Consider the following 25,477-nt stretch of genomic DNA (forward strand, 5'->3'; position numbering starts at 1 on the left):
GAGGCAGGGAGGAGGAGCTAGGCTTCAATGAGGGGCCTTGCAGCCCCCTGGGGGTCCCTGACTTTAGGGATCCCCAAGAGGCAGCTCTTGCCTTCTGTTTTCACAAGCAGATGCTAGGCAGTGGAAGAGAGCCCTTGGTCAGTTGCCCCTTTCTTCCTTCCTAGTCAGAAAGCATTTTGGGGCCCCACAAATTCTGAAAGGGGAACAGAATTGGGTGGAGGGAGAGCCAACAGATCAGAATGACACAGATAAGGAGTAAGGAGCCCTGGGGAGACAATGAACTGGCTCCAGACTGCATCCACTAGCCATGGAACGGTGCAGAAGTAGACCCAGCCCCAAGGATCCTTCCAGCCAGTTCCATTAGCATTGTCTTATCTTGGTGGTCCGGCAGAAGGATCTTGCATGAAAGTTCCTCAAGAAAGGAAGTGCTGGAACTTAAGGGCCAACTAAACTGGAGAAATGGGGGGCATAAACATGATGGGCTAGTACCTGATGATGTTGGTAAGGCAGTCAACCAGAAGCTGCTTCTTCTGCTTGTAGGCAAGGGTCCCCTTGTTAGGGGATTCTTCTTCAGAAGCCTCTGACTCTTCCCTGGGAGCCTTCCTCTTTGGCAGCTCCCTGGGGCAGGCCATGACACTGAGTGGCCTGGGCAAACCACCATGCTGGGGTGGGGTGTATAAGCCATGGTGGTAGCTGCCCAGTCATGAGGACACCCTCAGCTGTAACACAATTGGAGTGCTACTGCCAAGCCTAACCTTCAGGGCAGTGCGGGTCCTAGAGCTCTGAATTGGCAAAGAAGGGAACAAACAAGGAGGGTGGGAGGCCTAGGTGGGTTCCCCAGGGCTCTGATTGCTTTGTCCTCCTCTTTATAAGGGACCAAGCACGAGGGGTGCATCTGAGCCCTTTGGTGCCCATTGAGTCCTGCTGCCCCTATACTTGCTCCAGCTACTGCCAGAGCTTGGGTCTGGGCAGCCCCTGCTCAGGAGTGGGAGAGGGGACCAAGACTAAAAGGAGACCCTGCCTCCCCAAGGCTTCACCAGTGTAAGAAGTGGCAGGAAAACTCTGAGAAGAAGTTGTCCTGGAAGTAGTCAGTGGGATGGGCTCGGGCAGTGAGGCTCAGGCAGAGCATGCCTATCTTGGGAGGCTGGGGGCACGACCAGGATGTCTCTTCCTTTGTGATCTTTAGGTTCCAACTGGCAGGCCGGCTGAGAGTCTGCTTGTTCTTGATGGGGGGCAGTGTCTTTGGGGAGGGGGAGGCATGAATGACCACACTCCCATCACCAATGGGTCCATCGTCCTAGCCCCTCAACCAGACCATGGGAGTATGACCCTTTCACCCTTCCCTTCTGGAATGCTGGACCAGGGCATTGAGGGTCCTGAGAACAAACAAGGACCCTCCTAAGTTATCACAAGAAGATGGGCGTGGGGCTCATGCCTCACCTTGTACCTCCTCACGGGTTCACAGGCAGTACAATGTGCTGCTCTCTGTGGAAGGAGAGACCCTTGCTTAAGATGCAAGAGGCTTAGCCCATGTTCCCTATGTCCCCTCTCTCTGGCCCATGGAAGACCTGAAACCAATTCCAGGTCCTGCTGCCTTCTTGGTTCTGCCCACCTCCCAGTCACACCCTCTTCCAGAACCTTCCTTAGGAAAATACTGCCTGTAGACATGGAAAATATCAATACCCAAGTGAAGAAGGAAAGAGAAGGAAATGCCACCAAATGTGGACAGGCTACTCCAAAGGGGCTTGTCCTTGTGCCCTGGAGCTCTGTGGTTCTGTGAGACAGGAAAGTAATGTCCCTTATGAAGACCTGGTCAGAAAATTCCTTTTTCAATGTCCCCGGAAGGGATCTGAATTTACAGGTTGGCCAGAGCTTCAGAGGGAGCAGAATTTTTCTAGAGGCTCAGTGTGGTGGACAGAGAGGGGCAAGAACACCAGCATGGGCAGACTGGGAAGTTGGGGAGGCACTGTCTTATATTTACTATCAGTTTTCCCCCAGAAATTCTAATAACCCATGTTTAGGTAATGCTCACTGGGTGCCAGGTTTTCTTGTAGCACTCTACACATATTAACTCATTGAATCCTCATGAGAAGGCTACAAAGCAGATATTTCACTCACATTAAAAATGTTTAAACTTTTATTTTGTATATGTCAGGGAAGAAAATGTGACAGTCTTCCATGGCCCAGTCACTCAGCTTTAAAAATGAGCAACCCAGGGCCAGTATTGTCTCACCTGTTCCTACTTCTGGATTATCTAGAAGCAAATCCCAGGTTCATATTATCCTCATTTTACCGTAGAAGGAACTGAGAGGGTAAGTAACTGGTTTGAGGTCACAGAACCAGAATTGGTGAAAGCCAGGAATCAAACCTGCACTGTATGTTTTCAGAGCTTGCACCTGAAGCAACTATGTCACATGTGGACCAGAACCATGGCTCACAGAAGGTGAGCTCTGTGTTGTTTCCCCTGTGTCCCCAGTGCCCAGCACATAGCTGGCATTCTTGAAATCCTGGCTTCATGAAGCAGGAAATGGTCAGTCAGCCTTTGTCCCCCAAGTTGCTATAGAGATGAGTCCAGTGAATAAAATCTAATCTCTTAGGGAAGGCTGGCCAGTTTTGCATGGAAGACCTCCACAGCCCACCACCTCTGTCCCCTCTGGTAAGGCCAGTCAGCAAAATGTGGGTATGGGAGGCCACTCAGCAATCCTCACCTTCACTTTCCTGTCTGTGATGATAAACTCTGCCTCCTGCCGCACCTTCTCATCTGTCCACTCCTGTAGCTCCTTGTGGTACTGCTTCATGAGTTTCTGCTGGTACACCTGGACCCAGCACAAGGTGAGAGAAGGCCCAGCTCTGGAAGGTCTCAGCTAGGGCTCACCCTGGGCCTGTGCTGAGGCCCCCCGCCCTTCCATGGGCTGGCTCTTGCCTCTCTTTGGAGGTCTGGGGATCTCAGAGCCTCCCTCTACCCTCACCTCCATCTCTCTGGGGTTTGTTCCCACCTTGCATATCAGGTCCACACTGTAAAAGCTGGCATGCACTGAGGTCTTCAAGGTCACCACAAATGGAGCTGTCTCTTCAGGAGCCAATTCCCCTACCATGGGTTTCACAGATATCTGTTGATTGGGGGAAGGAGTCTTTGGAGTTTCACAAGGATGCGATTGGATGAAATGACATGGGTCAGGAAGGGATAAGATGGGAAGAGATAGGTTGAGATGAGACAGGTTGGAACAAGACTGGATAGGATGAGACAGGATGGGTCAAGGTGGGATGTAATAGGATGGGATGGGACAGGAGGGATGGAATGGGATGGAGTGAGATGGGGTGGATCAGGAGGAGTCTGAAGCCCTGCTAGAGGTTCTGGGTCTGTGGGCACAAGAAATTCTTACCTCTCCAAAATCTAGAGGCCTTGGCTCCCAGGAAAAGACAATTCTCTCATTCTTGGAGATGTTGTTGAGGAAGAGTAGGCGGCTACACTTGCTCTGCACAGGGATGTTTCCCAGGGATATATGAGACTGGGACAGGAAGACAGCCTGTGGGTGGAGATAGCATAACCGTAACTTAGTGAGATGAAGAGATAATAACCACACAATCACTATCAGTTACTGACATGTTCAACAGGCCAGGTACTGCATTAGGCCAGGTATTCCCATGCATCTGTCCTTCAAAATGGCTTTTGACATAGGTGCTACTATGGTTCTCATTTGACAGATGTACTTCTAAGGTTCAAAGAGCATAAATAACTTTTCCAAATGCCTCTCACATGCAGACCTAGAATAAACCCATATAGACTCATTCTAAAGCCCATGATTTCAACCATTAAAATAAGCTTGGAGAGCTGAATCAGAATTAGCTTAGAGAAGACAGAATTAATGCCACACAACTTGAGACCCTGATGGGTAGTTATAAATGAACAGGTGACCAGATACTAGAATATTCCCTGGGTACAGAATAGGAAGTGTGTTATAGGGGTGTCTACAAAGTCTGGAATCACACAGGAAGGGCAATTTCTTCCTGTCCAGACCCTGAGTGCTCAGAATAGGCCTTTTGTCTGATTCTTTCTGTGTTCCCAGTGCTTCCACAGTTCACATCCTGGAGCAGAAATCCAGTGAGGGTCTGAATAGAATGGTGGATAGGTAGTGATTGAATGGATGGGTCCATGGATGAATGGGTAGATGGATAGCTGGATACATAGACTAGCAAGTAGTATATAGGTTGGTGGGTAGATGGATGAATGCAATGTATGGGTAGATGGATGTTTGAGTGGATGGATGAACAGGTCACACTTCCCCCAAATGGGAAGCATGTGAACTAAAGGTAGTAAGAGTGACCCGTGATACCTTTTAGCAAAATCTTTCTAGGTCCAGGGGAGGGACTATTCTGTGTAAAGACAATAACTAGAATAGGAGGGCTTCTTTCTGAACTTTCCAACACCACATCCCCATGCCCAGAGGAAAGGTGGCACACAGGGCCCTGCAGCAGGTGGAGTAGCTTGAGTTAGGAACACCTGTGGGCACTAGGTGGCAGGGTAAGCCTCTTATGGAGCTGGTGCTGCCTCTAGACCAGGAAGAAGGCTGGTTACAGGCCTCATCTCTCTATATATCAGTCCCTCCTTAACTCCATCTCATTTCCTTCCTAGCCTCCCCATCCTTCTCTACTGTCACCCTGAGCTTCAAGTCTCTCTAAGTCCTCAAGGCTTTCCCAGATGCCTTTCCCCAACCTGTCCAGGAACCATCAGCCTAGAGTGTATGGAGCTGTTGTCCCACGACGAGATGTTATGGAATGGGGCTGTGTCACCCATGACATGGGGGTCATAGCCCACTCCCTGGAAGCGGATGAGGGCTGAATTCCATCCCAGGATGTGTATGGGCACATCCACCTGAGAAGACAGAAGGGCGGGACAGGGGGCTGGTCATAGAATGGCCTGATAAGGAAGTCATAGCTCCAACCCCCACCCTATATCATCTAGGCTGTTGCTTACCGTGTAGGTCTTGGCCTCAATGGGTGAGAAGATCCATAAGATCCGAGCAGTGGTACCTGGCTGGATCTCACCTTTGGGGTTGAGGCAGCAGAAGATCGGGTGATCAAAACTTTTTTCCTGAACCCGTGACAGGATACTGGTCTGGACCTCATATGTCACAGGCACTGAACCACCATTGTACAGCTCATAAATCTGTAGGGGACAGGAATAGAGTCCTCCACAACAGCTCAGGACTGCAGACCAGAGATCCTAGGACTCTTGAGTATACTGTGGGAGGGTAAGTTGATCTCCACCATGACACCTGAAGAGTTCCTGAGCTCCCCTAAGGGCCTTTCATTTCCCTATGGCTCAAGCATCTAGGAAGTATGTAACTGTATAGTCAGCCTGTGACCTTTGAGGAAAATCTGTAATCCCATTTGTAAAGGTGCAGCTGATATTATTTGTTCTCAATTTATCTTGCCAAGTTATAAGGGGACTGCAGGGAGTGCCCAGTGTTGGGACTTGGGGAAAGGACCATGCACGCACCATCCAGACCCTTCTTTGCTTCAGCTCTCATTCTGTCCCCCATGAGGCTGTCACTTTCTACATCTACCATTAGAGGAAGTGTTGCTTAAAGCAAGAAGTTCTACTACAAAGAGTATCCTGAAGAAACCTTTTGTCCAATTCTACTTTTGAGATGAGAAAATGAAGCCCAGGAGAATGAAGAGTCGGCCTGCATTTGGTCCTGGGACCTTCTCTTTCTTAGCATTTTCTTATGCTCACTTTAGCACTGATCTCCAGACCTGGTGCTAAGGAGTAAATATTTGTGTCAGAACTCTCCCAATTCATATGTTGAAATCTTAGGAGGTGATTAGGTCATAAGGGTGGAGCCCTCATGAATGGAATTTGCACCCTTGTAAAGGAAGCCCAAGGGAGTATGTTTCATTCTTCCACCACAGAGGACACAGTGAAAAGATGCTATCTATGAACTATGAGAACAAGCCCTCACTAGACATGGAATCTTCCCAGGCCTTCATCTTGGACTTTCCAAGCCTTTAGAACTGTAAGAAATAAATGTCTGTCTTTATAAGTCACTCAGTCTCTGGTAGCTTGTTATAGCAACCAGGATGGACTAAGACAACTGGTAATTGACTTCTACTGACAAGCCCTTTTGGTGGCCTCACATGCACTTCACACTTGGCCCAAACCGAACTCTTCACTCTAAAATTGATTCCTTTCTCCAGTTTGTTTCCTTCCTGCAAAGGGCACTACATGTCCCCTGTAGTTCAAGTCAGCTTCTCTGTCACAGTTCTGAATAAGACTGTTGGGAAGTCAGGGGGGCAGAAGGTAAAGTAGGAAAGTGAATAGTGTTGGCTACTGGGACTCCCTTTCAGGCCCAGGAAGCCCATTCTTCAGCCTCTGGGATGACTGTCTGGCAACCCCTGCCCAGAAACACAGGGGCTTCTAAAATGGTTAGAGATTTCACAGATGTGAACGATTTCAGAAAATATTATGTTCACCTCTTGGGCACTTCCGACATACACTTTCAGAGCAAAGGTACCTGATTCCCTCCAACTAACAAAGAAAAGTTTACAATTTCTCAAGGATTGGCATTCCTGCCCTTCACACATCCTTGGTGCAGTGATTTCCAAACTCTGGCTGAGACCTATTAGTGAGCAGTTCTATAGTGGGTCTTGTCCTGCATTTTGAAAATGGAACATGGTCAGGTGTGGTGGTGCATTCCTGTAATCTCAGCAACTCAGGAGGCTGAGGCAGGAAGATCATAAATTGAGGCCAGCCTTTGCAACTTAGTAAGATCCTCATGAACTTGACAAGACCGTGTCTCAAAATTTAAAAAAGGGAGGGTGGCTGGGGATGTAGCTCAGTGATAAACCACTCTTGGATCCAATCCCCAGTATAAATAAATAAATAAAAAATATTTCAAAAATAAACAAAAGAATAAATAGAGAAAATATCAGTGTTTGCATGTGGTAGCCTAATATCTTTATGATACTTTTGCTTTGTATGTACATGTAAATCCTAGGGTATAAGCATATATAATATAAAACATTAGTGTAGTTCATGGTCAAAGAAGTTTGAAGAATCTCATGCTACAGGGAAAAAACACCCACTTTTGTATGAGAACTGAGTCTGATAAAAGGGACACCAGGCCCCAGAAGACAAGCTTCTTGCTTTGAATCTCCCCAGTTGTCCAACTCCACCTCTTAAGTGCTTCTAGAGGGCATTATCTTTGTCACCCTATCAAGGGTTGTCACAGATATGCAGAAATCAATGCTTAGACTTCTTGGTGATCAAGATGACACAGACCACTGACCTGCCGTGGGGGCAATGTGTCTCCAATGGGGACAGGGATGAACTGGTGGCTAGTGGAGGTGAAGAGTACATACTTCTGCTCCAGCTTCACTGTCACGCCTATGAAATTTATCTGGAAATATAAAAGCCCATGGGTAACATCCTTCTGGGAGGAACTGGTGTACCGAGCAGAGAGATTTGGACCCTGGCTCCCAGTGGACACTGCTCTTGGTTCCTCTCTTGGTTGTCTAGAGAGCTCCTTCTTCAGCCTGAGACCCAGGGCAGGGCCAGGGTGTTGGGGCCTTACCAAGATCTCTCGCCCATGTGACACCTTGAAGAGCACTGGGAGACGATCAGTGCCAACAAACAGGTGGCTGGAAGAGAGGAGATAAGTCTGGGAGAGAGGTCTTTGAGCCCTCCTACACGTGGAAGAACAAATGGACATGGCGTACCAGTGGCTTTGAGCCAGCTAGCTCCTGGGGCAACTCATACCTGAATTGGGACAGGGCAAGAAGGACATTAGGTCTCCCCTGTAGGTGGGAAGGTGATCCTCACAGGCAATGACCATTCAGAATCCCTGGAGTCCCACAGTGAAAGGCCAAGGACAGGGTCTCCAGGACCACAAGTCCTGCAGTATGGGGAATGGAGGAGCACCTGTACTTGAACTCCACCATCTGCTCCTCCCCAGGACTCAGGCTCCCAGTCTTGGGACTGATGGAGAAGATGCAGTTGTCCTCTGCACGCATCTGGTGAAGCTCAGTGCTGTCAAACTCTACTTGCTCTGCCCACAGCTCCAAGTCAATCTGCTGGTCACTTGGAAAGAGGAAGGCCCTGGAAGAGGGATTTGAAGCAAAAGGTAGTGAAGCTGCGCAAGGAGGGTCAGTCAGAAAAGAGGAGGAGGAGTTCTGAGCCTCCACTTCACCTTTTGCACTTCTTCCCCCCACTTGGCACGTGTGACTGAGTTGATGTGGCTGTTGTGCATTCTTATTCCGTAGTAGCCCCCAAAGCTGGGAAGAGAAGCTGGGCCACAGTGAGTAAAGGGGAAGTGAAGATTGGGGCTCTCTTTGTGGGTACCAATAGTTGAGTGGGTCACGTATATAGAGGGGTCACTTGGAGTAAGCCACTAACCCTTCTTTGATAAAACTCTTGGAAAGGGGCCGTTTGAGGCTCCCAAGAATGCTGGCAGCACTACCCAAGGGTCCCTGACAGGGAAACTGTGAAGGCCAGCTTAGACCCAGCACGGAAAACAGGTGCCCAGCAGCAGGTTGTGCATGCAGATAATGCCTGTGAAGTGCTTTGCATTGAAGAAAAACAGACTCTGCACTCTAGCTGACAACACCAGTAACAGAGGGGTCCTGAAGTCATAATCAGACAGGAGAAGCTTTATACTCTCAGAGATGGCACAGAGCTGGCTCCAGCCGCAAACAAGGACAACAATATGAACAGGAAACATCCAGAAAAGAAAAAGAGATTCCCTAGCATTGCAGGGGCGGGTGAAACAAAGAAAACAGCTAGGACACACCCAAAAAGCCTCAACAAGGAAATGCCTAAAACTCTCACAAGAAGAAAAAATGTGTATGCTCCTTGACCTAGAAGTCTCATGTTGGGGTTCTCCATCTGGGTTCAGCATCTTCTCTGCACACACTACCCTCATCCAGTCTCCCTCCTATGTAATTCCAACCCAGTTCCCCTATTGGTCCTCCAGTGGGTGCCCTCTCCCCAAGTCTGGAGGATTGCAATGGCTCCCACCTATCCTGAAAGCTGCTAACCCATCCCTGGCACCCCCTTTTTTAAATTTTGAGACAAGTTCTTTCTTAGATGCTAGGACCTCACTAAATTGCTGAGGCTGGCTTTGAACTTGCAATCCTCCTGTCTCAGCCTCTTGGAGCCACTGGGATTACAGGTATGTTCCATTGTGCCCGGTGGGATTGCCATTTAATTGTAGTCCCTATGTATCCTGGGGCCAAGCAGAGCAGAGGTGTCAGGGGAAGGCTTGGAGGGAGGGGCCAGCTATATGGATTCCCTCCCATTTGGGGTTCTCCCCATCCTGTCTGCTGCCACCTCCAGTCCAAGTCCACACTCCCTCTGTCTGTCTGGTTCTGGCAGGAATAAAACCCTCTGTCTGTTCTTTATGAGTTCAGCAGAGACAGGCTAGAATTTTTTTTTTTTTTAAAGTGCCTTCTAAGAAATTGAAACACAACACAAAAAGCAAAGAAGAGTCAGGCCCCTTGTAACCCTGCAAGAAACACAGACTCCTTCCTATACCTCAAATGCTCTCCCATCAGTGAGGGGCCCAGGTCAGCAGGCACTCTGCCTGGACTTCCTCCTGCCCCAGTTTCTAGCACTTGGACCCTCTCCACTGAGAGAGTGAGCTAAGCTGCTCCTATACAAACACACAGTGTCTGCGGTCCACCAAATACCCTGCTCCACCCCAGGACACAGGCCAACACCCTGAGCCGGGTAGAGCCTGGCTCCTGGCCCACTGGAGCCCAGTGAATGGCAGATCAATGGAGTTCAAGACAGGCCCTGGCCTTCCCCACTCCAGCCAGCAGCTGGGTCAACATTCCCCAATTATTCAGGGCCAGAAGCCCCCGGCTACTAAAAGTCCCATCCTTCCCTGGCAGGAGCCACTTCATGAACCAGCTTCCCCATCTCACTCCACCATGGAGGGCAGGGAGGGGACAGTCAGTGCAAGGGACAGCTGCTACAAACCCGGAGAGACAGGCCCCACCACACGTGCACCCCCTGACTCCAAGACTTCTGCTCAGCTCACAGGTTTTGCATCAGGAATTCCTCCTCTGCATAGTGTTACTGTCCCATACTCCTCCTGCCATGCCTTGGGGTGGGGGGCTGGCTCTCTCTCCTAAGTCTGACCCCCAGATTGGGACCCTTCTTTTTCACCTCTTGTTAGCCAAGTAAAAAGTTGGAAATCATCAAAAGGACACTTGCTAGGAAACTGAGGTGTGCATGACGGAAGCAGGAAAGGACAAGCCCTGGCATGGATACACGATGTTTACTGGGCATGAGTTCTGGGCCCAAATGGGAGGAAAGTGGAGCACAGGAAAGGCTGAGCTTGCTGGGCTCAGGTCTCCAGGCCTGGCCTCCTGGGACTTTTGAGGTGCAGCCTGCTCTGTGGCTAGCTCATAGACCAGGCAGCTAGGTTTCCCACTGGCAAGAGAAGGTGGCTCTTCCACCCCCTTCTGGCCATCCCCAGTATTCCCCGACAAGCCACCTCCTCCAGGCCAGCCATACCAGTCCAAGGGCACCATTCCAGTGTTCTTCAGGTCCAAGAGTACCACAGAGGGTGGGGCCTTAAGAGGTCCTGCCCCAAAATTGAAGTCAAGTTTCAAAGGGGTGAAGACAGGAGGAATCTGGTTTGTGCTGTGTGAAGCAGAGAAACAAGTTAAGAACTAGGGATGGGGACAGGGGAGGGCTCTCCCAGGGGTGGCTGGCTTGGGCATTACCCATCTCCTCACAGGTGGGAAATGGAGAATGTGGAACTCAGGGTGGGCTAGCTCTTCAGACCTCAAGACAATCCTTGCTTCTCCAGGCCCTTCCAGGGAGGAGTAAGAATTTGGAGGTCCCTTCCCCCAAAAGATGGAAAACAGCTTTTCAGATAGAACCTGGTGCTGAGGTGGGGACCAAGCTCTGTGAATATTCCCAGTAGTCCCTGTCCCCCTTTCCTTGGCCCAGCTTACCTGTGCCGGGTAGGTACTTTGTAGGTGAGCTCCCAGGGTGTGGGGTCTCGCGTCAAGTAATTGTTGAGCAAGTCCAGGGAGAAGAGGCGCCACAGGTGCTTCCGGGTGATGCCCTCGGCACTGCCCATGGAGCAGGCGTCCAGAATGGAGAGCAAGGGGTACACAGCCACCAGAGAGACTTGACACAACTCTTTCTTCTCGCCAGCCTTGTTATCTGGGTGCATGGGTGTGGAAGAGAGGGACAGGGCGTGCAGGTAAGGGTGCAGGACTCTGGGGGAGAGCAGTGGCTGTGCCTCAGGCTCTGGGCATTTACAACACAGCCAAATTCTTGTGCTTTACACACTAGAGTCTTGCATTTAATGTGCACTGTTATTTGTTTTCAAATTAATTTCCCTAACAGTTTTATTGAGACATAATTTATATACAATTTGGTAATTTTTGTATATTCAGAGTTGTACAATCATCACCACTATCTAATCTTAGAAAACTTCTATTACCCTGCAAAGGAAACTCAGCACTGGGCTGGGAGTATCTTCATGGAAGAGCACAGTACCAACTGGCTCTTGCTCCCCATCACTCTTCTCCCCCAGCAACCACCCATCTGCCTTCTGTCTATACTTTTGTCTATTCTAGATGTTATATATAAATGGAATCATTCAATATGTGCCTTTTTGTGACTGACTTTTCCAAGCATCATGTTTTCCAGGTCCGTCTATGTGGTGGCATGTGTCCCTACTTCATTCCATTTTGTGACCCATAACCATCCTCATTTTATTGATAAGGAAACTGAGGCACAGAGAGGTACAACAATTTGCTAAGACTACACAGTTACTAAGTGTTGGAGCTAGGATCCAAGCTCATTGAGTCCATGTTCTGTTGCCTGCTCACCTTCCAGGCTAGTAATAGCTCCATTTCATGGAAGAGAAAGCTGAGGCCAAGGGAGGCTGAGCACTGGTTTAAGATCCCATAAGAAATCAGCACATCTAACTTTGCGTGTTGAGTCTTCCATAGCTCAGGTGCACACACGTGCAAACACATACTGTCAGATGCAGCGTCCACACGGAGACCTAAAGGCCTGCTGTAGCTTGGCCCACACTGCTGTCTTGACCCTCAGCATGCCCCCACAGCCCTGCTGCACACAGCGCTCTCCCTTCCCTTCTGTCCTTCCCAGCCCTGACTCTCCATGCCAGGCACCCAGGTACCTCTGTGGGATAGGAGTGAGTAGCTGATAGTCCAGGAGTATTGGGACCGGTGCTGGGGGCAGGCGGTCAGGCAGATGGTGTCTTTGGAGTGGGGCGGCATGCTCCCCTCTGAACGGTCTAGCTGCAGAGCTGCTCAGGGATGATGCAGGTGGTGTCAGTGGGCAGGGGCAGCCTGGCCTCTCCTGTTTCTCCTGAGATGCCCTCTTGGTCCAGGAGGGCACTAGCTAAAGGAGCCCCAAATCAGAAAACAGAGAGGCCCTCCTCCCAGGATGAGTCAGAGGCACCACACTTTGTGTCACTGGCACCTGCTAAGTACTTTTCTTCACCTAGCAGTCCTGTGAGGTGGGTACCACCAGTAGCCCCATTTTGTAGATGAGGAAGTTGGGGCTAAGAGAGGATAGTCATTTGCACAAAGTCACACAGCTATAAAGTAGAAGGACCAGGTTTTAAGCTCTCCTCTACCTGACCAAAACCATCACACGGTTAACCGTCTTAAACAGTAACCTTTGTCTTAAACAGTACCCTCCCCTACAACACCTCCCCTGCTCCCAGCCCCAGCCCAGGTCTGAGTACCAGGGGAGTCGTGGTCATCGCCCACAGGGCTATTCTGCTCCAGGTACAGGCGGTAATAGAGGGTGCAGTTGCCGTCATTCAGGAGTGCCAGATACCTGGACTGCCTGCTAGTCACCAGCACATTTCCGAAGTCCAGCTCCTTCACCTCTGCCTGAAGCACAGTCAGCCAGCTGCTGGGGGACTCCTGGAGTCCCCAGTTGCATAATCCTACTCCTATCCTCAGAGCATCTCCCAAGGCAGGCCAAGTCCAGGGGTGTGGGTTGGGGAGCCAGAGGAATCCTGTCCCCTGTCCTCTAGGAGTCTGACACCTGGGGCCTTCTCTCCCACTTGTGCCCTGAAACCCTCCACTTTTCTGGGGACTCCCACTCACAGAGAGGCTGCTGGTGATGCCCATGCCCACCAGACGGATCATGTAGTGTGTGATGGCTGGGGGCTTGGTGTTTGGGGGCAGGCCAGCTTCCCAGACCCATATCCCCACTCGGAACAGATACTTGGTTTCCTCCAAAGGGCTGAAGATCCAGGTCAGCGTCTGAAATCACAGAGAAGGTCCCTGCATGGGGCCTCCAGAGTCCCCTTTTCCCAGGCTCCTGGCCAGTAGAGGTACCACTGCTGAGCATCAAGCTTTGGCAACGCTCTTGAGTGTCTACTCCATGTAGTACATTATGTCATCTCCCAAAGCCCCTCCACCCTACCTTCCATGGCAGGTCAATGGTGTCACTTTCAAGACCCGTTTTGGGATGAGAAACTAGAGTCTCAGAAAAATGAGGTAGCTGGCCACGGGTGAAACAGCAGGTGAGTGTGGGAGATGGGATGGTCCTGCCCACTCCAAAGTTCCTGTGATCTCCCTGCCCCCTGCTTATTGTCTCTGTGCTCTTACAGACACCATGTGTTGATTTTTTCCACGAGTCTATCCTCCCCAATTAGACTATAAGGCCCTAGACTAGGGACAAAGTCTGCTGTTTTGGGTTCTAGACTGTGCCCACTTTGTACTATAGCTGGGAATCATACGCCTACCGAAAGGCACCCACTTAGCACCAAATCTAGCTGCTCCACACCAGCCTGCCAGCAATGTCATAGCTTTGGGACCATGGATGATGGAGCATGGCCTTCCCTGGTTCTAGTTCTAGTTCTGCACTTCCTAACCTTGATCTCAGTAAATGGTTCTTTTCTACTTAGTCTCAACTCTCTGTGAGATGGGGTGATGAAGGTGGTACTCATAACACCCTCTCACAGGTTGGGGGAAGGGACTATGGATTGGATGGGTGGACGCACATAGCCTTTGAGAGCCAGGGGTTAGAAATGCTGAAGGTAAAGGTGATGGGTACCCTCCACCATCCTCAGCAATGGACAGGGCACTCACAAGGCTCTCGTTGGGCTGGATGAGGCCCCTGGCAGGCTGGACGGCCAGTGTCTTCTGGTGTTGTTGGGAGACCCTCCATTCAAACTCCAGGGGCAGACGAGAGGGGTTGCGGAAGGTGAAGGAACTGGTGGAGGAACAGCCAACCCAGGTAGGCTTGAAGAAGATGCTTCTACAGGTGTCCAGCTTTAACTGCAGTGGCTCTTCCCGGCTCTGCATGCTCACCTCCTGGAAAGAGGGTTGTGCTTGAACTCACCTCATGGTCCTGGCTTTCCTATATGTCCAAGAGGCCATGGATAGTCAGTTTTCTACCCTTAGAGGGTGCAGCAAAGGTCCTCTGCCAGCCGGAGTCTGGCAGTTTCTATAGAAGATAAACTAAAAAGAACCTGGGGACCTAGAGAAGATGCACAGGCCAGTTCACAGGGTCAGATATGGGTCCACCATCCAGACCCTATCCCTGGGCTGTCCCCAAACACCCTCCACCACCCATAGATGTGAGTCTGGGATCTCTGAACCCTTTGTCTTGGTCCTACATTCTATGAGGTGAATGGGCAGGGCCCTGAGGGGTGCCCAACTTGCAGATGGAACCATCTCCCTGAGATGCTACTTCCTGGATAGTTTATGGGAGCCTTGCAAGTCAATCCCAAGAAAGTGGTTTTGAAAAAAGAAGTCTCAGATAAGGGTACACTCTTAAAGACTCCCCTATTTCTGTCTCCTACCTTGAGATACTGGGGGTAAAAATTGAACTGCAGGTAGAAAATGTGCTGCTTCCAGGAGGTGCCCTTGGGGTAGGTGCTGATGAGGAAGATCTGGTGGGCTCCAGGGGCTACAAGGCCTGAGGTGGGCCGCAAGGTGATGTCTGAGCTGCTTTTGGGTGCCAGGCTGAAGGTCAGCAGCATGGAGCCTTTGTTGACCAAGAGCAGGCTGCGGTAGGAGGGCTCACCGGAGGACACTGCAGGAAATAGCTGGGAGTGGGAGAGAGGAGGAAAGTAGGAGCCCTTTTAGATTCCCACCCTTGAGACACACACTCACGGACATGTACGTGGGCTTGGGTGGCCTGTCACCAAGAAGATCCAAGATGCCTGCACACAGCTCAACTAACACCCTGGCAGCAGGGAATTGAGGGAGGAAAAGGCTCTGTCTTCCCTCTTCCTGAGACCTTAAGAAATAGAGGTTGGGTGATCACAGGTCCTAGAAAAACTTGGGCCTCTAAGGTCTGTCCTTCAGGTTAGAGAAAAAGTTGTTTAGAGTGCCCTCAAATCTCCCTTTGGAAAGCTTCTTTCAGAAATCCTGGTCTAGAAGCTCAAGGGTAAATGATTCTCATGAAGGAGATTGAGGTGATCCAGCCCCAACTGCCCCAACCCCCAAACTCCTTTTGGGCATCTGAGATGGGGAGAGCACTGGGCTATGAGCTGATCAGGCTACAAAACACAAGAATCCTGGACCCAAGTCCATATGGAGGGACTATAGGAAAGACCACAGGCCATTTGAGGACATGCCAAGGGAAGTGTGCTGAGGACTCAAAGGGAGAACCCTTTGAGTCAGGGAGGGCTTTGGGAAGTGGTGGTACAGATTTGGGATTGGGAGAAAAAGTGGAGCTGGTGGGAGGATCAGGAATCCTCCAAGTCATTGTCTCAGAGTGGCACCTTTCCAGCAGCAAGACGACTATCGAGAAAAGCTAATGAGTGTGAGCCAGGAGGAGACATCAGAGGCCAAACCAGAATTAGAAGCTGGTGGCCTGGCTGTGGGCCCTGCAATTTTGAGCACTATGTAGCTCTGCTTCTTAGGCCAGAAGGGCCTCAAGGGCCTTGGGAGAGACTTAGGAATTCTGATACCCTGAGGAGTGTTCCCCAAGGACAGGGCTCGTGGTTTGGGTTGTTGTATCCCTAAAGCCTAGCCCAGCACCTGGGCCCAGTGGGTGCTCAGTAAGCAGGGCACTGGCAAAAAAGGAGCTGAAGAGGTTTAAACCCGAGAGGGAGAGGACCAGGTGAATATTTCAGAGGGCGAAGGGAGACTGTGTCCAACTCCCAGAATGTCCCTGTCCCAGTGCCATGGTCTAGGAGCAAGTCTTCAAATGGCCCAGATCCCCAGGACAGCCCAGGAGGGTATGGAGGTGTGTTTCTGATAGAAAGAAAGAAAGATCTGCAGGCCAAGGTAGAAGCCAGGGCTATCCTGTACTTTTCTCACTGCTGTTGCTACCACACTCACCTTGGGTACATCCAGGGAATACTGGGGGACGTGATGCTCCAAGGCAGCAAAATAGCTGTGGCCTCGCACCTTCACTGTCAGACACCAAGATGGACACACGGTGCAGTCCTCCTCGATGTTGCTGTAGCTCCACAGGACCTGCAGGGGGCCAGCAGGGGAGAAGCTCAGGGCTCCTCGTAGCACCATGGAAGGCAGCCACCTGGCCCTCCTGCCCCTGTGCTGCAGGAGCCTTACACTGGATACAGAAGCTGGGGTGGGTGGGGGGTAGGGGGGACAGTGCATGCAGAGAACAACAGCTGTACCAGCCCCTCCTGCCTTGAGGGAGTGCTCTGCAAACCCCACAGCCAGGAGGCGGGCGGGACAGAATCTGAAAGCAGCATTCATTCTCTAGGAATGAACTGAGGTGCAGTGGCCAATGGAAATATAATGTGAGCCACAAACACCAGTTGCAAACGTAATTCTAAATGTTCCAGTGGCCACAAGAGAAAAGTAGAGCACGTGAAATTAATTTCAATAATACATTTTAACCCACTGGATCCAAAATCTTATCACTGTAACATCATCATAAAATTATTGAGATATTTTACTTTCTTTTTGTATTAAGTCTTTGAAATCTAGTTTCGAACTATTTTATGTTTACAGCACATCTCCATTTGCACTGTTCAGTGGCTGTGTGTGGCTGGTGGCTGCCTTATTGGACAGTTACAGGTATACGGCTTGTATACTGATGTGCTGGGTCTCAGTCAAGCCAGGAATCCACAGTCTTATTCTACAAACTTCCACATTCTCCCACTGCTGAAACACCGGAGCAGAGGCAATTAAAAAAAACTCTGCTTTGGGTAACCTCCCCAAAATTCTGAAACAGCCCCTGGTTTACAGATGAAAAGATATTAAGGAATTTGTCCAAGCTCTCATATCTGGTCAGGAACTCTGACCTTGACTGTACAGCTCTACTCTTCTCCAGACCAGAACTAGCAACTGGGAATAACAGCAGACAGACAGGGCTGAGAGGGAGGGAAAGCAAGCTGCCTGGGCACATGGAGGGACTAAGAGGCCCAGCAGCCACAGCAGGGGTGGGGACAGACTGTAGATTGAGGTCCTTGACAAGGGAAGTTGTACTAAGAAGCACCTCCCTGGACACACCTCATTATCTGCACCCCAACTCAGTCCCCAGGCCTGGTTTCTGCCTGCCCACAGCTCCTTTGGAAAGACCATTTCCTACCTGGAGGACTAGAAGAGAAGCCAGGAAAACCCTAGCTCAATTTTCCTAAAGGGCTTGATCCCAGCTGAGTTCCTCCCCAGAGGAGAGGGAGGCCATATATGAATGAGACATTTTTAGAGGGCCTGAGTCAGGCCATGAGCCTGGAAGATCAGACCAGTTGGGGGGGGGGTGCTGTCCAACCAAGGAGAAAGTAGAAGCCTGGCATGAATAGGATGGGCCATGCAGGGCCCTCTGTCACACCCTGTGATGCCACCCTGCCCTTCTCTGTTGGGGAAGGCAGAGACCCTGTCACCCCCAACTCGTTTTGTCAGCACACACCTTGTAGGCAGCGAAAGCTTCAAGCTCCACGGCACAGAGGCTGTTGGGTTTGGGTGGCTGGAAGTGCAGACGCAAGGCTACAGACTTGAGTGGGGGCACATCACAGGTGTCCGGGGTCACCCAGAAGGGACAGCCATCTCTGTGTGTCCAGACCACTGTGATCTTGCCCTTGGTGTGGTTCATCAGGCACAGAGGGAGAGGGTTAGGGGCCTCAGGCCCAGGGCAGCCACCAAAGTCCACCTCAATGGGCTCTATAGTGACGGGCGGGGGGAAGATGGCCAAGTCGCTGGTACCATCAAAGAAGAACTCAGTCATGGGGGGAATATAGGGGTACTGCAAGGCTGGCATATCCTCAAGGTCCTGCAAGGGGAGAGACAGTGATGCTGCCCAACTGCAATTCCTCCTGTTGCTGCCCTCCTTCTGCCTCTCCTTTCTGGAAAAAAGACTGCAAGAGCTCCATGCAGGTCACCCCCAAATGCAGATGTATCCATCAAGCACTGGGAACAGAGGATTGTTCACGAATTGCTAGAGAGGGGGCTGGAACCTGGAAAGGGCATCGTGCTCCCTGTGGGCCCCAAGGGATCCACAGTACCTCAAAGGGCATCATGAGGGCCCCATTCCTATCTTGCTCCAGCTTCCTCTCCTTCAGCATCATGCCCAGGATGTCAGGAGGGTACAGTGTCAGACCCCGAGCCAGGTGCGTGCGGTACCAGGTGAGGTGCTGAGGCTTCAGGATGACCGGCTTTGTGTTGTCTGAGTGGCAGGTTCCTATCAGGTCCAGGAACAGTGGGTCCTGCAACATTTTCCGTGGGTGACAGGGTACATAAGGGTTGATAGGGTAAGGGGGTGTGCTAGGGTTGAACTGAGGACGGACACTGGGCAGACAGGAAGACAGAGGTGGTGGAGCAGGAGCTGCAGGGTGGTGACCAGAGGGAGTATCCCGACAGCCGCCTAGCTGACTCAGGAGTAGAGCAGCCCAGCCCTTGGGATGGGACACTCAGTCATTGCCTGCTCTTACCCCTCCTGCCCATGGCCCCTGGGCATTCATTCTATTGCCCATCCCACTGCTAGCCAAGAGCCTGCAAGACCAGCACTAAGGCCCTCCCTGTGGGAGCAGAATACAGATTTGTTGTGTCCTTCCACCCCAAGGCCTCCCTGAACCCATATCACACCTGCATGAGACTTAGAAAGAGACACCCACTCTCTAGGCAGACAGACACATCCCAAAGCCTGGGTACCTGCTCAGGAGGAATCTGAGGATAAATTTCAACCCGTTTGCCATTTAGCCAGGCACCCTTGGGTCAGCGCACCATGTTTATGACCTTGCCCAGAGGCCTGGTTTTGGGTTCTGACTTCAGAACTCTCTGTCTTGCACATACCATGTGGTATGATGTCCAAACCTCCCTCTCCCCAGCCCACCAGCAACAGCTTTACCAAAGTCCTTAGCCTGGTAGCAACCAGGCAAGCTTGGCACACTCAATTGGCTCAAAGTGAGCCCTCACAGGTATTCCTGGTCACAATCTAGCTCTAAAAGCCTGGGCTGGTGCCCTGAAGGAGAAGATGGTTCAGAGAGACAGCCCCAGAAGTTTCAGAATGCAGGAATGCTTAGCAGGCGAACCCTACCTTCATCACTGGCTCTTAGACTGGGGATTCCTTCCCGTCAGCCTTGCCCCTTCCCCACCACTCACCTGGTGGTGGATGAGGCAGGCCACCCGCCTAAAGCAGATGATGGGGTGAGTGGGCTGGAAGGCACAGTGCAGGGTCATGCGGGCCCTGCCCACCAGAGTCCCGAAGGCAGGTTTGATGCTGAAGACACTCTCCTGGCAGTCGATAGCAAACTGGAAGTGTGCTGTGCTGTCTGACTGGTTCTCCATCCACAGTGTCTGCTCTGAGTGCTCCCCAAGGTTGACCCAGTTGAAGTTGACACAATAGTGCTGCAGGGACACAGCAGGACCTAGGCATAGGAGATGTGGTCCCTGTGAGTGGGCCCTGCCACTTCAGTGGGACTGGGGTATTAGCCTCCCAGAGGATGTCTCAGAAGGGGTCCCACTGCTGGGAGGTGCTGCTGCCTGGAAATAGGCAGGCAGGCAGGATAGGCACAGCCCCTGCAGCCTGAGCAGAGACCCAATATCACTACCGGCAGTGGTAGGATGGTATCACCAGGTGTCCACAATGCTTCCCCACTGGGCCACCAGGGGGCAGCAGACACCCAGGCTGAGAGACAGGGGGCAGGTCTCTTAGGAACAGACAAGGAGCTCTCCAAGAATCCTAAGTCTGGGCTGCTCCTGGCCTGGGAATGCCATTACCTATACAGAAACCAATGACTTTGAGCACAGTTTGGGAGGCACAGCCGGAAGACATGATGGAAATGTAATCCATAGTTCTGATGTCCAAAGTCTCAGGGTGGAAGAAGACTGACACATATTTCTTTCCTCCTGGGGGCACGGTGCCATGGCCCTTGGAGCATGAGAAGGCTTGGTCTTTGACCAGAATGTCTGAGGCTATTTCAATCCTGAAAGGGGCATTCACCTGCGGGTCCAAGTGAGGAAGCAAAGGGTCAGTCACAGGGGTGGGCAGTCTAAGCACTGGACAGAGTGGTCTAGGCAAGGCAGTGGGGGCAGCTGGCATCCAACCTGTGCACACTGACTGGCATGGGTGTGGGTGATGCTGCCCCCACCAGGAGGAAGGAGGGGCCATGCCATGGGCCCAGCCCTGGGCTGCCCAGAGCAGAGTCTTCTTCCCAAGGCATTATGGAGCTAGCTATGGTCCTGGGGTCAGGACACTCTTGGCTGCTCTAGGGGTTCTCTGGGAGGCCAGGGAACACGTGAGCCCAGTCCAGCTGAGAAGAGAGAGGAGAGCCTAAAGACAGCTGCTGATGTGTGTGTGAACAGACAGGGGTTATTGGAGGTTTTGGGTTATTCTGAGAAGAATATGGATTTTAAAGGTACCCAGTCCTGGGGTCCCTGAGTCCTGCCTCTCCCCCCACCTTCACTGCCCTGTGCGTACCATGGATGGGTTATACAGCTTTATCTGCCTCTCAGCGGTGCAGCCCACAGCGACACAGCCAAAGTGCAATACCTTCTGCAAGCCCTCAGCATCCTGGTCCTCTGGTCGCTTGTGCCTTATGCTCACCACCAGCTGGGTGCATTTGGCTGGGACAGAGATGGAGGAGTTTGGGGGAAAACCCACTTGGGCCTCTGTGGCCCCAGCTGAACAGTCCCTAGAAGGCCTGGGTCCCCAGGGAAAACAGTCTGTGACATGATAGAAGGCAATAAAAGGCAAAGCCCGGGTCAGGGAGACACCGGTGGAGACCTGTGGGGCAGGGCCAGAGTGGGAGGTGGGGGGCACACTAAGGCCTTGAGACCCAGGGAGGCGCAGCAGCTATGCACTGGGGACAGGTGGGAGGGAAGCCTCACCTACAGCCTGCAGCTGGATGCTGCTCTTCTGCTTGCTGCCTTCCCCATACCAGCACGTGGCCTCCACTTCATGGATGACAGCTATGAGGGGCTGAAAGGTCACTTTGATCCTACAGGCCAGGCCTGGCTCCAGTAACCCCGTAGTGGGGAGGATCTGGAATGAGCTGGGGCACTCCCAGGTGAAGAAGGTGGGCAGGTCCCTAGGAGGCAGGGGGAGGGTCAGGGCCACTGTACATGTGACTACTGCTCAGCCTTAGTAAGGCAGAGGCTCCAGGGTGCCCTGTTTATTCCCCACTAGGATATGCTTACTCCCCAACCCTCTTCCCAGTGCTTGTTCTTGTCACCTCTGAACTTCAGCATCTTCCCCTCACCCCACATTGTCCAGGCAGAACCAGGCCTCAACCATGTCCCCGATGGCACACATGGGCAGCTTCAGGGATGGGGGGCAGACTAATTTGTGGCAAGGCAGGGTGGCCCTCAGTTCCACACAGAATATCCCTTCTTCTTTCTCAAACCACAGCTGGTCTGTGTACTCTTTCTGTAGGGCAGGGGAGGGCAGAGGCAGTCAATGGTAGCTTCATAGTACTCAGGGGCCACACATCCCACCCACCCACAGTCAACCCTTCAACACAACCCCTGTCTGTAGGCTGGGTCATGACCTACCATCTAAGCCCATACTCCTTTACTGCCTTGGTCTCAGAGATTAGGGTCTCTTTCATGGGGAACAAAGAATTTTGAGGACATTTTAGATGATCCCAAATACTAGAGAGGTTGAGGCAGGAAGGTCGTTTGAGTCAAGAGTTCAAGGCTAGCCTGGGCAACACAGTAAGAACCCCATCTCAAAAAGAAAAAAAAAATTTTGTTGTTGTTGCAAAGAATTTTGAAGAAACTTGCAGAGAGCAAGAAGAAGCCAAGAAATCTAGGGCTTTCTACTAACCAAATAGTATTGCAGCCTTTACCCCCACAAAATCTGATGGGGAACATCCATCTGTCTGTTGAGATTAGGATCTGAGTTCCTATGGAGGACTCCGCAGCTGGGGTTTCAGCTGTAGCTAGCAGGGCAAGTGTGTGGTGTGGGGAGCTCCTTGCTACTCTGTCCTACTTCCTGTACTGAGGTCTCTGTTCCCGTGACCCTCCCCACACTCTACTGTTTGCTTGGTGGGCCTTACCTCCTCTAGAGGCCGGAAGACAATGGGTAGCATGAGAGTTATGCCTGGGCTCAGGAAGATGGGCTGAGGGATGACTGTGAAGAAGAACTTGGTCTTGAGAGGCCTTCAGGAAAGAGCCAAGAGATAAGCACTTTATATCTGGGTTCAGGACAACCAGAGGAGGCAGGAAAATTGCAAAGACCCTAGAAAGCGGAGGGGGCTGGAGGCTGTGGGTCCATGGAGAAAAAGGAGATGAGTCCATGGAGAGGGAGAGAGGGGTTGATCACAAGAGGGCATCACCCTCCCGCTATTCTTTCAGATTTTAACCCGTATCAGAAAGGAACAGAACTTGTGCCTCTGATGAGGATTAATGGCCCAGGAGGACAGGAATGGGGACAGGCCATCCTGATTTAACAGAATCCCTGAGCATTTATCTGGGGTAATCAAGGCTGAGAAGGGAGGTGCCAGGGCGATCAATGCCCTAGATGCTGCAGACTTTAAAAATATGAATAAGATGTTGTCAACAACTCTATACCAGTAAAAGCTAGTATAGATGAAACAAACACATTGAGAAGAAAATATTACTGACTCAAGAATTACACAGTAAATTTTATGGCATTCTACCTGAAATCATCAAAGAAATGGAATCTTTCCACAAAGAAAACACTAGGCAGGAAAATTGCAAAGACCCTTGAGACTAGGCAGGGTCTCTAGACCCTAGGGACACAGATACAATCTGACTTAGAAACACAATCTGAGCAATATTGTCAAGAGAATTTAGAAATAGAAAGCATACTCAGTCATGACCAGTTGGGGTTATTTGAGGAATATGTGTTGATTTAAGATAGAAAAATCAATTAACATATTCTACCATTTTAGTAAGAAAGAAAGAAAAATCAGAAGATAATATCAATAAAAAAATCTCACCATCATGTACATTCACAAAACTGGGGTCCTAATTAGAATAAGATATAATCCATGCTTGTACAAATATACCAAAATAGATTTTACTGTCAGTAATAACTAAAAAGAATCAATAAAAATTTGATAAACTTCATGTGTTTATGAGAAAAACTTAGCAAGGTAGAAACAGAAGAGAACGTCCTTAAAAGGATAAAGTCTACCAGAAAAAAAGAAAAACCTACAGAAAATATTCAGCTTAATGATGAAACATTGGAATCTTTCACTTGAAGATCATGAACAAGACAAGGCTGTCTTCTATAACCACTTATGCTCAACATTTTCTATTTAATAGTATTTAAAGATAAAGAAAAGGTATATGAATTGGAAAGAACAAAAATTGCCATTTTCTATATAAAATATGAATATGCACATAGAAGAAACCCAAAATAATTAATAGATAAGTTATTAAACTTAAGTCCAGGCATGATGGTGCACACCTGTAATCCCAGCAACCCAGGAGGTTGAGGCAGGAGGACTACAAGATCGAGGCCAGTCTCAGCAACTTAGTGACCCTGTCTTAAAATAAAAAGAACTGGGCATATAGCTCAGTGGGAAACACCCTGAAATTAGTGGGAAACACCAAAAATTATTAGACTTAATAAGAGGCTTTACCAAAGTTGCTAACATATAATACTCATACAAACATTAATGGCATTCAAAACACTAGTGACAAATGGAAAAATGAAAACTTTAAAATACATCACACATAACATCAAAATTACTAAGTACTTCACATATAACATCAAAATTACTGAGTACTGAGGGATAAAGTTGATTAAAGATGTACATGATGACTACGGAGAAAACTTTATACTTTATTGAGAAACATGAAAGAAAACCTAATAAATACTGTATAGGGATACACTATGCTCATGGATTGAAAGACTCAATATTGTAACAATGTCAGTTCTCCCCAAACTAATGTGTAGAGTCAATTAAAACCCAATAAAAATCACAGGTTTTTATGTGTACGTATGATGAGCTGATTTGAAGATTTATATGAAAGTTCAAAGGGCTAAGAATAGCCAAGGCAATCTTGAAGAAGGAAGAAGTTAGAAGACTTATGATACCAGATCCCAAGATTTATTATAAGCTCTACTAATTAACTTAGCTTGATATTGGCCCAGGGATAAACAAGTAATTCAAGGGGACAAAACAGAGTCCAGATATGAACCTCCACATATAAGGATACTTGATAGTGATATGGGAGATCATTGGAAAAATATGAACTTTTCAATAAACGGTGTTGAGATAATTGATCATTCAATTAAGGGGGAAAATGTCATCAGGTCCCTACTTCAAACCTCTTACAAAAATCATTTCCAGCCGAGCATGGTAGCACACATCTGTAATTCCAATGACTTGGGAGGCTGAGGCAGAAGGATCACAAGTCCAAAGCCAGCATCAGCAACTTAACAAGGTTCTAAGCAACTTAGCAAGACCTTGTCTCAAAATGAAAAATAATAAAAAAAGAGGGCTGGGGATGTGTTTTAGTGGTTAAGCACCCCTTGGTACAAAAAAATTCAATTCCATGTAGATAAGAGACAAACATGAAAGGCAAAATGTTAAGTATTTAGAAAATACTATGAAAAAGTTATTTTCATGACCTAGGAATAGAGAAAGATTTCCTCCTTTCCTTCCTTCTTCCCTTCCCTATCTCTTCTCTCTGTCCCTCCCCCTCCTTTCCTCCCACCTCTCTCCCTTTCTTTCTTAATACTGGGGATTGAAACTAGTCAGGGGCACTCTACCACTGAGCTACATCCCCAGCCCTTTTTATTTTTTATTTTAAGATAGAGTCTTGATAAACTGCACAGGCCTCAAACTGAGGATTCTCCTTCCTCAGCCTCCAGAGTCACTGGGATTACAGGCATGCACGGCCATGCCTAGCTATAGAAGGATTTCTTCAGAAAGATACAAAAAGCATCAATCATAAAAAAAAGATTAATAAGTTCAATTCCTTTAAAATTAAGCATTTCTATTCTTCAGAAGACACAATAAAAAAAAGAAAAGACAAATCACAAGGTGACAGAAGATATTCACAATATATAACTGACAAAGCATTAGTGTCTAGGATAAGAACTCAGGAGGAAGAAGAAGAGAAGGGA

General features: G+C 49.7%; 1 protein-coding gene across 8 annotated transcripts in view; it reads right to left on the reverse strand.

The window, feature by feature from the left end:
- Positions 1-25,477, reverse strand: part of CFAP65 (cilia and flagella associated protein 65) — a 33,664-nt gene that overhangs the window by 2,187 nt on the left and 6,000 nt on the right. For 3 of the 8 annotated variants that reach the window (XM_079135357.1, XM_079135356.1, XM_079135355.1), the window contains 27 exons: positions 22,431-22,533; positions 21,633-21,799; positions 21,262-21,461; positions 20,852-20,997; positions 20,152-20,374; positions 19,534-19,799; positions 18,438-18,638; positions 17,846-18,205; positions 16,306-16,443; positions 14,817-15,062; positions 14,101-14,325; positions 13,111-13,269; positions 12,741-12,891; positions 12,168-12,296; positions 10,966-11,179; positions 10,520-10,648; positions 7,922-8,098; positions 7,575-7,641; positions 7,290-7,400; positions 4,976-5,167; positions 4,715-4,873; positions 3,384-3,527; positions 2,997-3,110; positions 2,709-2,816; positions 1,441-1,485; positions 1,038-1,240; positions 490-618 (listed from right to left, as the gene is read on the reverse strand). In XM_079135357.1, coding sequence (XP_078991483.1) covers positions 490-618; positions 1,038-1,240; positions 1,441-1,485; positions 2,709-2,816; positions 2,997-3,110; positions 3,384-3,527; positions 4,715-4,873; positions 4,976-5,167; positions 7,290-7,400; positions 7,575-7,641; positions 7,922-8,098; positions 10,520-10,648; positions 10,966-11,179; positions 12,168-12,296; positions 12,741-12,891; positions 13,111-13,269; positions 14,101-14,325; positions 14,817-15,062; positions 16,306-16,443; positions 17,846-18,205; positions 18,438-18,638; positions 19,534-19,799; positions 20,152-20,374; positions 20,852-20,997; positions 21,262-21,461; positions 21,633-21,799; positions 22,431-22,533 — 4,506 coding nt within the window. The other 5 variants (XM_079135358.1, XM_079135359.1, XR_013763051.1 and 2 more) reach the window with 5 other exon arrangements.

The sequence above is a fragment of the Sciurus vulgaris genome, assembly GCF_902686455.1.
Source record: "Sciurus vulgaris genome assembly, chromosome: 3".
In the NCBI taxonomy this organism is placed as follows: Eukaryota; Metazoa; Chordata; class Mammalia; order Rodentia; family Sciuridae; genus Sciurus; species Sciurus vulgaris.